At 34.1% G+C, this 17,427-nt stretch overlaps 1 protein-coding gene across 1 annotated transcript; it reads left to right on the top strand.

Annotated features, from left to right (window-relative positions):
- Window positions 1-1,536: 1,536 nt before the first annotated feature.
- On the top strand, window positions 1,537-15,308 carry LOC113039968 (sodium channel subunit beta-4-like). Its single transcript, XM_026198157.1, has 4 exons — window positions 1,537-1,633; window positions 10,191-10,234; window positions 11,669-11,992; window positions 12,113-15,308. Exons 1-4 carry the CDS (start codon window positions 1,623-1,625, stop codon window positions 12,334-12,336), a joined length of 603 nt encoding a protein of 200 aa, XP_026053942.1. The 5' UTR covers window positions 1,537-1,622; the 3' UTR covers window positions 12,337-15,308.
- The last annotated feature ends 2,119 nt before the right edge of the window (window positions 15,309-17,427 follow it).

Raw genomic sequence — 17,427 nt, 5'->3', positions numbered from 1 at the left:
CTAGAGATCACTGAAACAGACATTTCATGGCTGGACAGATCTAGAACCCCAGAGATGGGATTGGCGGAACTGATATTTGGCTGTGATTTATTGTCTGAAATGAAAATGTTTAGATGAAAAAGAGCAAGAATGAGGGATAAAATCATTTTTTAGGACTACAGTCTCTAACCCTAAATGGAAAACAAGAGGGCAAAAGAAGAAAATGTAGAAAGACACTGGGGTCAAGACCGAAGTTAATTCAGACAGGGCCGACATGAAAACTATGGACAAAAACATTGTAGGGGCCCATATCTCAAGTTCATATCGTGTCCATGGCCCCATCATGAAATGTTTGCTGGGATGAAGATGAGTATGATTCTCCATTGAACACTGTCCCAGAAAGATGCAATGTGTATAAAGGAATTGAGGAAAAACAGCCCCAGTTGTGGGTGAAGTTGTAATTACAAGTTCTCCAGCGACATAACGCTTATTATGTTAGAATCTGGTAAGTACAGTAACTCATATGTGACATGAACACACCATAAAATATTCAGTTCAACATGTATAAAACACTAGAATATTTATGTCACACTAACATAAACTGAAAAACTTGTAAATGTCTATAATGAAATAATCATTATATCGGCATTTGAAAAGGATGGAAAATTAGGACCTGTGTGTAACCCTACTTTTTATTTGAAAAAGTTAAAAAAGTTATACAAACAAACTGGATAATGTAAAAGGTGCGTCCCTAATCGCGTTATGCACTATTCTGTGATGTTTTATAGTAGAAATAGTGCGAGTAGTGCGTTCACTTAAAATTCCAAAAAATAAAAATTGCACTTTAAATACTCAGATGATGCACCAAACAAAAATGAAGTGTGGACTGTTGGACACTTTATACTCAACTTTCACATCTTTAATTATGTAGTGATGGGGGCGGAGCTATCAGAATCCAATTATGAATGACAAAATAACCTTATAAAACAAATACACTACATGGATGAGAACATAATGCATAAGTCCACAGTGTGTAAGTCCACGTTGCGTGATTTAAGACACAGTTATAATCTCATTTATTTATTTTTTATTAGATTGTGATGACATTTCCACAGTTTTTAATACTGTAACATTTTTTCTTGTTTTTCTTCTTTTTTTTCTTTCTTTAAATAGTTAACACTTCAGCCAGACTGCGAGGCGCTCAAATGATTTTCTTTATTTCGTTAGAGAACAAAAGTGCCATCTTTTATTGTAGTTCCATCATATACCAGCAGGGGTTCAGAGGAACTGTAACCAAAAAAAAAAAAAACATCTAACAGCAATCTGACGAATCTGACCTCCAGGTACAGAGCTTGAGGAAGTGACGTAAATTTTACATCATCGTTCTCCTGATCGATGTAATCCATTTTTCGATATTTTTACTTGTTTTGGGAAGTCGTGGAAATGCTACCGTGAGAAAAATTATAATAACAACATGTATATAGCAATGGATAAATAAGTTCTGCAAAACGAAAGCTCATTCGTCAGAACTTTGTCGTACGTTATAATTTATCCATCGATGACAACTTCCGCTGCACTGAAACCCGGAAAAAGGAGACAAAAGCCTACTTTCGGTTGCGTACAATATATGTTATTGATTAACCATGTTCACCAGGTATGTTTATGACTTTTAACGAGATTCTGTTTACGTTACTCCAAACACGTCATACTCTCACATATTTGAATCTACCACGATCCGTGTAAAAACACTTAACTTAGTTTGCGTGCTCGTATTTGCGTTTGGCCTTGTTTATGTGTTCCCCCAAGCAAATTATTTATTTAAACTAAAATTAACAAACAAAGCCTCTGGATGTCATCAGCCTATATTACACACAATTTAATTAACTAACTATTTGCTCGTTTATCTGTGTGGAAATTGGTAATTGTTATTTTGGTTTTACCAGTAGGATAAGATGGGTTGAGATCACTGATCTATAATAGAGAACATAATAGATATATAATCATATATACATAAGAACTTTTACTATTTAATTATAATATATTTAGGCATGAGTTTAACTGGTGCATAAGGCCGATTCAACATCTAATATATTTTTAAGTGAAATAAATTGACATATCTGTTAATTTGTTTGATGCATATTGGCAAGTTGGATAATGACTATGAAAAATCCCAGTTTATACACTTATTATAGAAAATAAACACTGCCTGTAGAAAAGTTCACTATTTGGATTTTAATAAGCAAATACTGTCTAGGATTGAATAAGTATCGTTGTTTCTGGCATGTTATTTTTTTTTTAATAAGTAAGTCTTATAAATATATAAGTCTTAACTAGGGCTGTAAAATAAAAAAATATATAATTGATTACTCAGTGTAGTGATTAAGTAATCAAATTAATCGCTTCTGGCTGCAAACTTGCACTTGCATTCTCAGACTTGCACTCTCAGACACTTGCACTTCCTCTAGTGACATCACTTGCTGCATTAAAATAATTTCTGGGCTTTGTATAGGTCATTACACATTAACATCTGCAACGTTTTCATTGGAAAGATTTTCTTTTAGAAAGTTTTATAGGGTTATAAAAATAACCTGAGAATAACCATAAGAGAGAACATTATGTATGTTTTAGGTTATTTAAAAATAACCACTCTGCAACATTCTCTGAAAGTTAATTTATAGTTGCAAAAAAATAAATAAATAAATAAAAACCTAAAATAACGTTCTCAATTAGTTAATCCAACTTTTGAAAAGTTCTACTAACCAATGTAAAAAAAAAGTAGCCTGAACAAAGAATTTTTAGTAGAAGTGTTTTTTGTGTGAATTGAACAAAAATACTCAAAAACAAGTAGTTAGCAAAAGTTTTTTTTTTTTTTTTTTTTTTTTACCTTACTTAGAAACTCAAGTTTTGTTTACGATATATCAAAATGTTCTCCCAACTTTTTAAATTGAACTTTTCAATATTGCATGTATTGCAGCTTGAAAACATTTTATTTTAATTATTATTTAAATAATATATTTTTATTATTATTTTACTGGTTTAATTATGTTGCTGCTGCTGTTTTCACTGTCAATTTGCTGTCATGTGGAGTTTTACTGATTTAAAATTGAGAATCGTGTGCTGTATACATGCATCTCATTACAACTTGTCTATAAGTATAAATGTTTGCCTTTAGTTATAGGAGGCAAATACTACCCATGTTATGTAGATTGGCCAGTTAACCAGTGTATTTTGATTGGCTCAATACCTCAAGTGTGTGACAAACTTTACACCCCTAGGTAGATGTGATGTAATGATGCAGTGCAATGCTCACATTTCCCATTAAACCTAATCACACCACTCAAAAAAAACAAAAAAAAAAACATATGTGTGTGTGTGTAATATATATATTAGTGCTGTCAAAATTAGCGCGTTAACGCATTCGATTAATTTGAAATATTTAACGCGTAAAAAAAAAAAATAACGCAATTAACGCGGTTGCAGTTTTTTTTTTTTTCCAGTTGTGGCCTATGTGTGTTCAACGTGCAAAGAAATATGGATAAGACCAAGGAAGGACTTTTAGACGGAAAGTTTCAGTATAAAACTCTGCCGGATTACTCTTCAGTCTGCCACAAGAAACATTACTCTTCATTTAGACTGCCACAAGAAACAGCAACATTAAAATCATGAACTCAAATGTCATTGTTTAAAAAAAAAAAAAACAATGACTGTTGTAACAGTGCGTAAATCAGACCTTTCTGTAACGCTAACGTTAATAAGCTTAAATGAAAATAACGAAATAATTGTGTAGCGGAGTATTTTTTGTACACAGTGCCGCGAACTGTCAATCACTCCTGTACGCGTGCATCACTGTCCTCCTCGCAGCTGCAGCAACTTGCGCTCTCTCTCTTCATCAAGCTTTAAAACAAAAAGGGGACAAAAAGATCATATTGTCTTTGTGCATAGGCTATAGATTAATTAGATAAATGAATACCTAAATTTGTGCCTTGCCGTCTACGGTATTTTTTTAGAACTTAGAAAAAAGATGCTGCAGCTAATGAACAGCCAGCGGGGGCTGCAGGACGACTCAACCTCCGCAGACAGTTTTTAATGTTTATCAGACAATAAATACTCAAGATTTTGCTTTAGTATAACTCACAACGAGTTTCACACACCTTCTCCGGCCACGTTGAGTTGTTGACACTTAACAGTGGGAAAAGCGACACATGCGCTATTCACTTGTGTAACTTAAGGGTGAATGGGTAATGTAGTTTCTGCTCTGGGTGGGATGAATTAGGAAGCTTGCATTGTGAAGGGCGCTCTGAAAATCGGCAGTGCAGGTAAAAGATTAAAACCTCTATTAAAACAGATGTCCAAATGAGCGTACCGGTACGCTACAAGCACGTTCTGGGCGCACGGAGAGGTGGCGGTACGCTCAAGAGCTATATTTGGAAGTGGCGGTACTGAGTACCGGTGTGTACTGGCCCACTTAAAGCACTGGCAATGACTATACTTTGGAATTTTTTTGCAGTCCACTTAGAATTCAACATGGAAATCATTTTTGTTTTTTATTGGCATTGATTGTTTTGAAATTCAAATGGTACTTACATGCCTGTGTTTTTATTTCTGTAATAAATATGGCTTTGAAGCCAACAGTTAATTTGGAGGATATTGATGGTTTATTGCAGGTATGTTGTTTACATGAGAAAATCTGTGTTACAAGTTAAACAAAAATGTTGAATTTAAATAGTTTCTTTGTCTTGAGTTTACATTAATTATTTACATTTTACATTTACATATCCAAAAAGTTTCAGTCTTTTAATTGCGATTAATCGCGATTAATTTAAAAAAATTGTGCGATTAATTAGTTAATTTTTTTTTAATCGATTGACAGCACTAATATATATATATATATATATATATATATATATATATATATATATATATATATTATAAGGTAACCATTGTGAATTGGGCTAAAGTAAGGTGATAGTTTTGAACACTGGCTGGTCATGTACTTTGATTTTGGATAGTTTCTAACCAAAATAAGTAACGGACTGCAGCTTTAATTAAAAATCTTTAGACGTTTGCACTGGAAAACAAAAAGACTAAGGAAGAACATTGCTTTTTTTTATATTCTAGTAAAGCTATATCAAATTTGAATGACAGGAACACCAGCAATAATGTTTTCCTGTAATTCTGAGAGAGACATCTAAAAAGATCATATCACAATTAATAAAATATTAATAGCTGCATAATCATTCAGTTAATGTTTTGAGATTTAGTGAGTTCTATTGTTAGAGAGAAAAATTACACTTCCTTAAAAATTTCCTAATTAATGTTGCATTCAGCTTGCTTGTGATGCCAAATGCCTGGAACTACACTGCGGCCAAAATGGTCGCATATATGACCTTATGAAATGCCATTTGGAGAAGGGTATGGCTGCAGACTTGCACTTGCATTCTCAGACTTGCACTCTCAGACACTTGTGCTTCCGCTAGCGACGTCACTTGCAGTCTTTATTATTATTATAATTTTTATATTTATTGATAACTTTTTGTTTGAATCTTTCAACATTTTACAACAGTAGCCACGTGGTGAAGACAAGAAAAAATAAACTAAATTACAATGTCACTTGCAATTGCTACTTGCATTCTCAGACTTGCACTCTCAGACACGTGTGCTTCCGCTAGCGACGTCACTTGCAGTCTTTATTTTATTTTATTGTTTTTTATTCTATTTATAAGTTTTTGTTTGAATCTATCAATATTTTACAACAGCATACAGGTGCTGAAGACAAGAAAAAAGAAACTAAATCGCAATGTCACTTGCAATCGCTACTTGCACTCTCCGCTACCTGTAACGTCACTCGCAATCAACACAAATCGTGCGTGTTGCCAGTGGAGACAAGACGCTGTGGTGGTGATAAAACTAAATTGGCCTACTACTATACACAAAGTCTTTCGTTAAGCGTTTTCCTCCTGTAGAAAAAAAAAACAAACACGTAATATGGCATAATGTATTAGGATAAGTTAAGTTCAATTAAAAGACCAAATTCGATATATAGTTATTATTTAATGTACAACAAGGCAAGCAGATGGCTATGAACACAATGCGAACGCTTAATGTGGCCTAATAAGAGACTAAGATGATAAAGACAATTCAGTAGGCATAGCCTATATGTCTTGTTGTTGATTCAACGTATATACAGACCAGCAAATATGAAATGCATTAAGTGATTTTAAAAGGATCAACTCTGTACAAGCAAGCAGACGAGTACAGAACGTAGTGCATTAAATTGTACTTTAAACGTTTTCCTCCTATAGAAAATCATTATAAATAAAACACATAATGTAGCTTAATGGACAATGACAGTGATATAAACAAGTTGTAGACAGTTTATTCTGTATGGGAAAATGCTTAACGCGAAACTTTGCGCATTGCGTTTATTCACCACCACAGCTTCTTGTCTCCATTGGTAACATGCACGATTTGTGTTGATTGCAAGCGTCACAGGTAGAGGAGAGTGAAAGTAGCGATTGCAGGTGGCATTGTAATTTAGTTTTTTTTCTTTTTTTTTCTTCACCACCTGGCTACTGTTATAAAATGCTGGGAAATTAAAACAAAACGTAAAAAAAATAATAAAAAAATAAATAAAGACTGCAAGTGACGTCACTAGCGGAAGTGCAAGTGTCTGAGAGTGCAAATCTGAGAATGCATGTCTGAGAGTGCAAATGCAAGTCTGCAGCCAGACCCTCTTGGGCCATTGCGACCCTAATTTTTATGAGGTCGCAAATGTATCACTGATTATTTTTGTACCTGCCTTATTTTTTTAGGCAATATGCTATGATTTACTATGAGCATTTATTAAAACAGAAATGTGTATTTTAAGAATACGTTTTAAAACGTTCTCTGAGAATTCAACACATCAAGTTGGCTTCAGCCCCGCGACTAATTTTCACACGTTTTTAAAAGAGGTGTGCATGGATAGTCGAACTTTTGAATATTCGTTCTGCTCTAATCATTCGATAAATAAAAATGATATTCGAATTTCAAGAAAAAAAAGACCAAAAAAAAAAGTTCAGAATAAAACCTAATTTGGTCACTTTCTGTGATTCTCCACGGCATATTTGAAGATGTATGCAAGCAAAAAATTATTAATGAATGAGTAAGGGGCCGTTCACATGTCGCTCCTAAAAACGCGTCTCCTTTCCAAAGCGCTCGGGCAGAAGCACTCCTGAGGCATCTGATGTTGCTAAGCAACAATGACACACTCTCTCCATGAAATTTCAGCAAAGGATAAATGGATTTGCAGCACAAAAAAAAATGGCAATCCATATACAGCTATGATCAGCTGTTCCTTCATCTTGGCTGAGCTTTCAACGTTGTTACAGGAAAGGATGAAGCTGAATGTTTAGTTCTTGTCACATGACCCGCGGTGCGCTTGCAGCATTCTGAAAAGTTCAGATGTTTTTAATTCAATGAGGTGCGGACGTGCCTGGAAAAAAACGGGCGTGTCGCACTGCGGGCGTATCGCCACCGCGTCGCTTCCATTATGAGTGCGCATACCGTGCGCCTACATTGGAAATAACGAACTTGTGCGAGCAAAAGACGCGATATGTGAATGGCCTCTAAGAACTGCGGTCTACTACAGTACTTCAGATATGCCGTGGAGAATCACAGAAAGTGACCGAATTGAAGAACATTGTTGTGGCATCTCTCAAGCTATGAATAAACAATGCTTACTTGGAGAATGCAGTGAAAACTCTGCCCTAGACCCTTGGCACAAACATTTCAGGTTTCTCAATGAAAACATGACAGAGGAAAAAACAATGTTTTTGAACATTATCAGAACATTTTCCTTGATGCGAGTGGTGTGTCACCAGCGATAAAGAAGGATGCAATGCCCACTTGTCGGAAAAGGCTGAGCCAGTTCTTCAGCGATGATTGCAGAGAGTCCAGCCGAGACGAGTGGGAACAGTTCTTGCTGGAGCCATGTATTCCACCAGATGAGGATCCCATTCAGTGGTGAAACGAAAACACGAAGCGCTTCATAAAACCTATTCGCTTACACATTGTATTTGTGAGTCCCTCCAATGTCTGTGCCGTCAGAGCGCATTTTCTCCGTGGTTGGCCTTATTGTTAACAGACTAAGGAGCCGACTTTCCCCCGATCATGTTTACATGCCCGTGTTTCTTAACAAGAACATAAAAAAAACGTTTTTCATTGTTCCCTTTATTTTATTTTTATCTGTACTTTTTTGTTTGTTTGCACGTATTGTTAAAGGTTTTCAGCTACAAAACACGATGTATAATGTTAAGCTTGTTTGTAAGCTTGTTCAAAATGATAGAAACAATAAATGTTGCTGAAAAACGTCTGTCTCTTTAAATTTAATTTATCCCTAGTTTTAAACCTTGCCAGTTTAAACATTCAAAAGAGTTTAAAGCATTCAAACACAAGATGCGGTCAAGCTGAACTGAGCAGCTGGTTACTCGCGCGCTGTGTTCGGTGCGCACGAGAGAGCCGCATCTCACGAGCAGCAACTCTGAACCGAGCTCTCCTTCAGGACGTTCGCGTCCTCCCGCACCTGAACGAACAAATACAAATCGGAGTTTAAATAAACAGAAAAAGATGCAAAAGAGCTTCAGCATCGCGGTGTTCAGGCTCACGCAGAGACGCATCTCAAAGTTTTCTTGCTTTTGTAGGGGCAAATACATACAAAATATGTCAAAATACCCATCTTGGAAAGTGTGTTCAGAAAAAGTCTGTGGTTATGTCTTAAGTGAAAGTAAAGAGTTGAGAAAGAAATCGGATGTGTATCATTATAATGGATGCATTGTCTCTTAAAGTGACCGAGCCCAATTTACTAGCTCTGCTGTCGCTGTCTTAAATCACTCACTTTACTTAAGTAAATCACTCACTGCTCTTGACTGAATTACTTTGTAGTTTTAACAAGAATTTGTCCACAGTCAAACCAAAAATCTGATAAAATTGATTGTTTTTTTTTTACTAGTGGGTGCAGGACACTAGTTAATTTGTGTAAGTGATTATAGCAAAATACAATCATCTGTGAAATATTATACCCCAAAATTCTTAATAGTGTAGACTACCAGTGAAATTGCTAAATATATATATATATATATATATATATAAGTAGGAACCTGACCATGTTTTGCTTAAGTGTTTCTTTCTTTAATTGCTAATGCAACCTTTTCACACCACAGACTGAACCAAATTAAGCATTGCTTGCTTGGTAACTGTTCAACAAAGTATGGATAGTTGTGTAATTATTATCATACTGACAGTTGTCTGAAGTTTTGGTTGATTCCATTACATATTTTTCTATCAAAGTTATCTGACATTATCAAGAGGAATTTGAAACAGTTTAACTCCGAGTTATTGTCATATTTTATTACCAACTTCTAAACTATAGCAAATAAACTGTGATAATGTGAGAAATGTTGAAGGTGTCTGAATACACTTTGGTTTGACTGTGTATTTTATTTTACAGTGAAGACTATGCAGTGCTATTTTAAATTAGTTTCTGGACCCCTTGAAACCTAAAAAACTTAACCATTGGGTAAATAGCACAAATAAATAGAACGAACGTACAGTACAAATTAAACCATTTCAAACAGGGCCCACTGTACAACCTGCACCAGGGCCCCTCTAACCCCAGCTGCGGCCCTGGGTTAAGGTACCAATGCACTGTGTGTACTGTAAAGAATAATACTAGAAGGCATGTGGTTTAAAAGATGGCATGTAAAATAAAAAGCACATATGTATGCAATACAGTTTCATTATTGTTCATTATTATCCAGTAATTACTATAAATAATTTGTGCGACCAAATCATGTTTTGCGCCAGTAACTGAAAAAAGTTAGTAGCGCAATTGCCACCAGTGGAAAAGGTTAGTGTAGTTCCCTGCAATATAAGTTAAAGAATCGGTTAAAGGGTAAAAAATTTTGCAAAACTAAACCTTTTAATTGCAGAGAAGCCAACATGTGTTGTATCGTCAGCATTTCCCATCATGTATTTAATTTGCGCTGCTGGCAAGAAGCTGCTGCTATTTCAGCACACATCAGTTTGAGTCACATCAAACCATTTGTACCCAGCATGCACCTTGGTTTTGTGTTTCTATGAATTGGTTCTTAGGCTCTTTTAAAAACCTAATATTAGTCATGATCTCCTTAAGCTACAGGAAATTAAAATAATGTTTTTTTCTGTTTTTATAGTTCACAGTGCTTCATCTATATATTTGCAGTGCTGATAAACAAAGGTGAGTATCTGAATGACACCGATACACCTACGAACACCCTGGCAATAGAAGTGGCTAGTCAGGTTTTTTGTTTCCTTGCCATACTGTGCTTGTTTGTTTGTGTGTGTGTGTGTGTGTGTGTGTGTGTGTGTATGTATGTATGTACATCTTGCTTTGTAAATGTGTTAAAATTATTCATACTTTTCAAACTTTAAATCTTTTCTCGCGAAAAGTGAATCACAGTTTCAAGGTATGTGATTAGCTGTCCTTTACTGGTGTCAGACTTTAATTTGCTTAGACTTAATTTACTCTGGGTCAAAGCCTGAGTTGAGAAAGCTGATGATCTGTATCATGGTACCAAACAAAGCTGGCTTGGTTTGGCTTGGTTTTGTCAGTTCGAAACTAACCAGTAAACCCGAGTTTGTTCAGCCACCATCATGGTACAGGCCCCTGAATCCTGAAACTTCTGTGGCTTATTTATGTGATGCTGAACAAACTGGAGTCAACTTTTTTTGTGCTTTTAGGGTCTGTAGTGGTGTATGTCTTGGAGTTCTGGCATGGAAACGGTCTGCATTTAGTATGTGCCTTATTGTGAAACCTCAGTGTCAGTTGCTACCTTCCTAACCTAAGTCTTGCTCCAGGCCTTTTGCAGTGACTTGACGGTTTTTCTGAACCTGTCTTCTCAGAAAGCCATTGATAGCTTCCTTTTTTAGCTCAAGCACACCTGGTCCACTAAAGAATCCCTTGATTAGTTGCATCACCTGCTTTGAGGATTTGTGCTGTTATCAGGGATTTTATTTAGTGGATTGTATCATTTTGAGTCAGGAGAAATCATTAAAAGATGTGTTTTCAGTTGAATTTGAGGAAACCACTTGAAAAATTTGCTCTGTTAAGCTATTTCAATTACTTTTGTTTGATTTGTTATGTGCAAACAGCTAAAAGTCTGTAAATATTTCCAACAAACCTGATTTGCAATGGAGGTGATGTACATAATAACTAACCTTTTAACAAGTCATCACTCAATCCATATTTGTTTACTTATGGGCTGGAAATGATGCTTGATCATTTAGTGTTTACTTAAATAATAATAATAATAATAAAATAATTTGATTAATAATACGAAATAAGCAAAGGTCTGATAAGCTGCATGGTTCCCAAACACTAATTATGTTATCTACATTTGTGCGAACTGATTTGCTGCGTCAATCCAGGGACATAATAGATGAGTGCTAGTCAATGAGATTAGCTCCATGCACTACTGAAGTTATGTGGAGGGCTGATTAATTCAAGTAAAATATTTTACTGGGCTGTACTGTTTCTGCTTCTCTAAGAGAATTGTTTTATAACTTGTTTTATTTATTGTTTGTAAATAAATTATGTTTTAATGAAAATAGCCAAATAAAAACAATTGTGTAATTGCCATACTGTTTACAGTTAATATTTCTGTCATTTCAGTGTGTCTGCAGGACACAGAGGAAGGTTTTATTGGTGGTTCTGTCATCTTGCCATGTTCTTCAACTGAACATCCTCTCAAACAAGACATTTATGTTCATTGGAGAGACCCAACTGGCAAGATTGTGTTTGATGTAATCAAAGGCGAAGAATCATTAGAGAAACAGGACCAGCAATACAAGAAAAGAGCGGTACCTTTCCCAAAAGAGTATGAGAGAGGAAACTTCTCCATCAAACTCATCGATCTTCAACTCACTGATGCAGGAAAGTTCAGCTGTATGATCTCACACACATCTGAAGAAAAGACTGTACTGCTGCGCATCAATGGTGTGTAAAAATTAATAACAATATAATTCACTGTTACGTTTCCAGTCTGAATACTGGTTGTATATACAGTATATGTGGATCTGTTTAACAGTGCAGGTTTTTATTTTTTATTTTCTGCAGAAACAAAATTAGAAAATGGAAGCAATTCAAATGGAGGAGGCAAAAAAACAGCACCAGATGCGGAGATGTCATCAACTGTGCTCTTGGTCTGCATTACCGTAATAGGTATATTAATTGTGGTAGTACTCATCTTCATATTTCTAAAGAGAAAAAAATTTGCCCTTTCCTCTTATATGACTACTGAAGAGAGACTGAACATTGACATGAATGAAAAACGCGTCTAAAATGTTCTTTTCTGACACTCATTTTCTTTCAATTTTAACTGAATTGTTACAGCTTTCTGATGTAAAAGCTACAGTTTATGCTGTTATACTCATGTGCCATGTGCACTGCATTATTATTCAACTTGAAGTGCTGAAATAGGAAAACATAAGTTAAAGAATGAATGTGTCTTCCAGTGTGATACTGTCTTAACAACTGACCTATTGGTAAGCCCCTCCCCTTGAACGCCAAATGCAGCTGAGTATAAATTGCATGGGAAGAAAACCTCGTACATCTTTAGGGATATAGAGAAACATTGGAGGATCTGAAGCTCGCATTGGTTTGATGTAGGGCTGAGCAATATGGGCAAAAAAAAAAGAAAAAAACTCTGTATTTATTGACCATTTCGCAGTATACTTTATATATCTCAGAATTATTATTTTTGTATTTGGAAAGTTTTATTTATTTGTATTCTGCCCAATGTTGTCCAACAAAACAGTACATATTAAAGGCTATGAAAACAAAGTTAATGTAACCATGTAAGCCTATATTATGTGTGCAAAAAGCGTTAAAATCACATTTCATTCTAAAAACTAAAATAAGGCCTTTAAAGCTAAGTTAAGTTAAATTCAGTAAATTAAAATAAATGAGAACAACAGCAGAGTTGTGTTGGGGTAATCAAAATAAAAATCTAAATAGCCTATTACAGTCACTTTACACTCAGTGCTGTACTTTTAAGTTTAAAATTCTATGTCACATTTGTTGTCCAACTACAAATCTTTCAATGAAATGTATATTTTAGTCAGAATTAGGCTATAGAGTGGGGGAGCTATGATGTCAATCTGTAGGCGGATCAGCTGTTAGCAGGACACTGGTTTCCTCGACAAAAAGCCAATAGGATTTTTCCATAGGCTTTTTGATTATCACACAAATTTAGCTCTGTGTTGAACCATAGTTCATGAAACGTACACATTTTGTCTATCAAGATAATTTCCGCAAAATAATATAACTTTGATGAATTTTGAAGCACAAATAAAAGCACCAGAACTTAAAAGCGAAACTTTATAAACAAGGATATAAACGAGCTACAGCACCATGGTAGATCGCCTTCGACGTCACCACCAGTTTCCCATAACTGTTTCAAACTTATTTTAACATGTTCAGTGAAAAGGATTTACTCTGTATATGTATTTTAATCGACGCTACATGAACCTTTTCATATAAATTGGAATAAATACAAAACTAGAGCCAAACTGAAATAAGATATAATGGATAATGCACAAAATAATGTGCATCAAGTCAATAAATCCTTGATTAATATGAATATTTTAATTAAAGACATCTCCATGTACTATTTAATAAAATTCTTAATTTAATCTATTTGATAATAGCAGAGTGAGCGAGTTTTTGGATATGGTAAGATTAAACTTATTTTAGTTAACAAATTACCACATTTCAGGAGTGTTAGGGTGGGTACGCAATATTTCCTAGCTTTTGGTTCCCAGAACATTCGTTTTTGGTTCCCAGAATGTTATTCTAACGTTCCCCTAACCTCTTTACTTCGATATGATAACCCCGCGGCACGTCAGTATTCATCCAGCACACTCGTGACCCAGTATTGTAAAAGTGGCATGGAAATTATCTGTATGGACGCTTAATCAGTAATATAAAAAACACATCTATTGTTTAAGTAATAATCTGAGCACATCAACCATCATATGTAAGATTAAATAAGATTGAATCTGTCCTTTTAATGTGTAAGATTACACATACCCAGATTTTACATTTATTCAGAAACAAATAAAAATGACTTCAGCAGAATGCATGGTTCATAAAATAACATATATATTCACAAAATAACCATGCAACGTTCTGGGAATGTTATTTTATGGTTGCAAAAAAAATAATAATAATAATAACCATTAGGGTACATTCTGTAGATGTTATTTTTAGGTTATTTTAAAAATAACCACACTGCAATGTTCTGGGAACATTATTTCATGGTTGCAAAAAAATAAAACCTAAATAGAACGTTTCCCTAATATTAGTATTTGGTTGGGGGAACCAAAAACTAACGTTAGGGGAACGTTCTATGTTTGCTGGGTTATCCTTGGTTATAGGAAATCTTCATATGCTTTTCAACAGCAGTGGCCGTAAACATTTTAAATTTAACGTGGCTTTAAGCACTATGCATCGTTGAAGTTTCGCTTTCACCATGACTAAGCTGGTAAATGTTGTATTTACATGGAATAATGGTAATAGTTTACCTTAGGAACCCAGGGTCTCCAAATCAGTTGGAAATCGATAAAATTAGCATCTTCCATCCGAAGACTTGTGTTGCATTTCGGGGGAAAACAAAAAAATATTGTCAACCAACGATATTAAATGCGGGAAACTGTTAATTGGGTTATACAATCGGTGCTTGTTCACTTTAAATTTTTAATTTAATTTAATTTCACTGAAGTGACATTTGGCAGAGAATCCCAGAAGGCTCATGCTTTTCTGACAGAAAAATGTAAATATGTCCATGGCTTTATAACATTTACAGATGGAGTATATACCTGTGAAATGTAAGTTATGTATTAATTCAGGAAAACAGCAAATCTCAAACACATAACACAGCGTAAGTAGTCAAGTGTCTGTCGGTGGCACACACAGCCTTTCTGTCAGAGCACATGCGGATATATGCGAATAAATGTCTTACCAGATTTTAAATGCCTTAATATGACGCTTGTCACATGTTTAGAACAAATTGGATGATGCACTTTCTTCGCTATATTTTCAGATGCACTCATATCAAACTAATGTATATTGATATAAACGGTATTGCCTTATATCGAAGTGCTTATAAAAAAAAATATTGATGCATCGTACAAACTCTATATATCGCCCAGCCCTAGTTTGATAGTGTTTATGCTTCAAAAATAGTACAATTCTGTGTCTGGGGTACTTGTAATAGTGATTACAGGTATCCTGTTAGGCAATATAATTGATTGCAAACCAACCCCCCCCCCCCCCCCCCTCCCCCCCACATCATGTACAGTGCAAGTCAAAAGCACATAAACAAAGGTCTACATTTCAATGCCTCTCCCTTTTAAACTGGTTATATGTAAATTAATTTAATTGTACCCTGCAGTAGATGAACAGTGTTGATCTAACATGTTGTCATTGCGATTGTAACAACCATAACATGAAACATCTTCTGTTTCAGTTGTTATCAGCATTTTTACATATTTATTTAAAAATATTTTATATATATGGCATCTTTTATCAAGTCTAACTTGAATGATGGTCCTTTTCTGTCCAAAATGTATCAAAAAGATATACGGACAAGGTTTTTACACTGACATCTTTCATTGCAAGACCGTATCAACTGTTTGTCTGAGTGAGCAACAGTAACTGGGGGGCGGGGCTTACCAAAAGGTCTTTTTTTTTCTTTCCTCAAGTGGTATTTACTGAATATTTAATTAGCTAATATTAAAATTTCTTTTTAGTTATTTTTATTTTTGTTATTTTTCCTGCATGGTTTCTTTCTGGTAATTATTATGCATTTTAATATATAATTATGCATTATTATGCATTTTCATACAGTACAGACCAAAAGTTTGGAAACATTACTATTTTTTATGTTTTTGAAAGAAGTTTCTTCTGCTCATCAAGCCTGCATTTATTTGATCAAAAATACAGAAAAAAGTAATATTGTGATATATTATTACAATTTAGAATAATTGTTTTTAAATTTATTATACTTTAAATTATCATTTATTTCTGTGATGCAAAGCTGAATTTTTAGGATCATTATCACATGATCCTTTAGAAATCATTCTTATATGATGATTCATTATCAAAGTTGGAAACAGTTCTGCTGCTTAATATTTTTTCAGAACATGTGATACTTTTTTAGGATACTTTGATGAATAAAAAGAAAAAAAAAGAAGCTATGTTTTTAAAATATAAATATTTTGTAATAACAATATACACTACTGGTCAGTAATTTGGGGTCAGTCATTTTTTTTTTCTTTTACAATAAAATCAATACTTTTATTCAGCAAGGATGTGTTAAATTGATAAAAAAAAAGTGATAGTAAAGAAAATATATTATTAGAAAATATATTAGATTTTATTTTTTTATAAATGCAGTTCTTTTAAACCTTTTATTCATCAAATATATTAGACAGCGGAACTTTTTCCAACACTCATAATAAATCTGAATATTAGATTGATTTCTAAATGATCATGTGATCGACTGATGTTACATGTGACACTGAAGGCTGGAGTAATGATGCTGAAATTCAGCTTTGCATCACAGGAATAAATTAAGTATATTCAAATAGAAAACTATTATTTTATGTTGTAATAATATGTCACAATATTACTGTTGTTGCTGTATTTCTGATCAAATAAATGCAGACTGGATTAACTTCTTTCAAAAACATAAAAAAAAAAAAAGAGTAATGTTTCCAAACTTTTGGTCTGTACTGTATATATACAATATAAAAAATGTGGTAACATGAGGTATAACCGATGTTTGTAAAATAATTAGATTTATTTATTTTTTACTAAAAATGCTAATTTGTTTCAGTGTCCGTACGTACGTATCTAGTGAGGGAATATACGCTAAATATACAGTTAAAATTTTCGTTTTGAATTTCAGCTAAGGAGTTTTTGAAGCAGGAGTGTGATTTTGAATGCCTTAAAGGCTTTTATCTACAATTTTGTGCAGTAATTTGCTCTTTTGTGTTACACAATTTCAACAAAACATTTCTTAGGCGATTGATAATATTTCCTGGAATAAAGATGATGTCATCTGAATCCTGATTTGCTAAGCAAATAAAAACTTTTCATTTGCAAGTTTCTATCAGTATTGTGAAATCTTTTCTTCCATTACACTTACACAAGGCCTCATTATGTTGCTACTAAGACCTAGTATATCTTGTCAACTACTACTTTATAATTAAAGCCTTAAGCTGTTTATCATCAGCCCTAGTTTTAAAGTGTATTAAGATTTTTATTTTTTATATATATAAACACACTTCTATATATCTATGCATATTTTGTATGACACCTTTCCAATAAAATCGCATACATTTTTTATACATATTTTTATACGTTAT

Source organism: Carassius auratus, chromosome 22 (assembly GCF_003368295.1).
Source record: "Carassius auratus strain Wakin chromosome 22, ASM336829v1, whole genome shotgun sequence".
Lineage (NCBI taxonomy): Eukaryota > Metazoa > Chordata > Actinopteri > Cypriniformes > Cyprinidae > Carassius > Carassius auratus.
The sequence above is the reverse complement of the archived record's forward strand: the minus strand, read 5'-3'. Positions and strand labels throughout refer to the sequence as shown.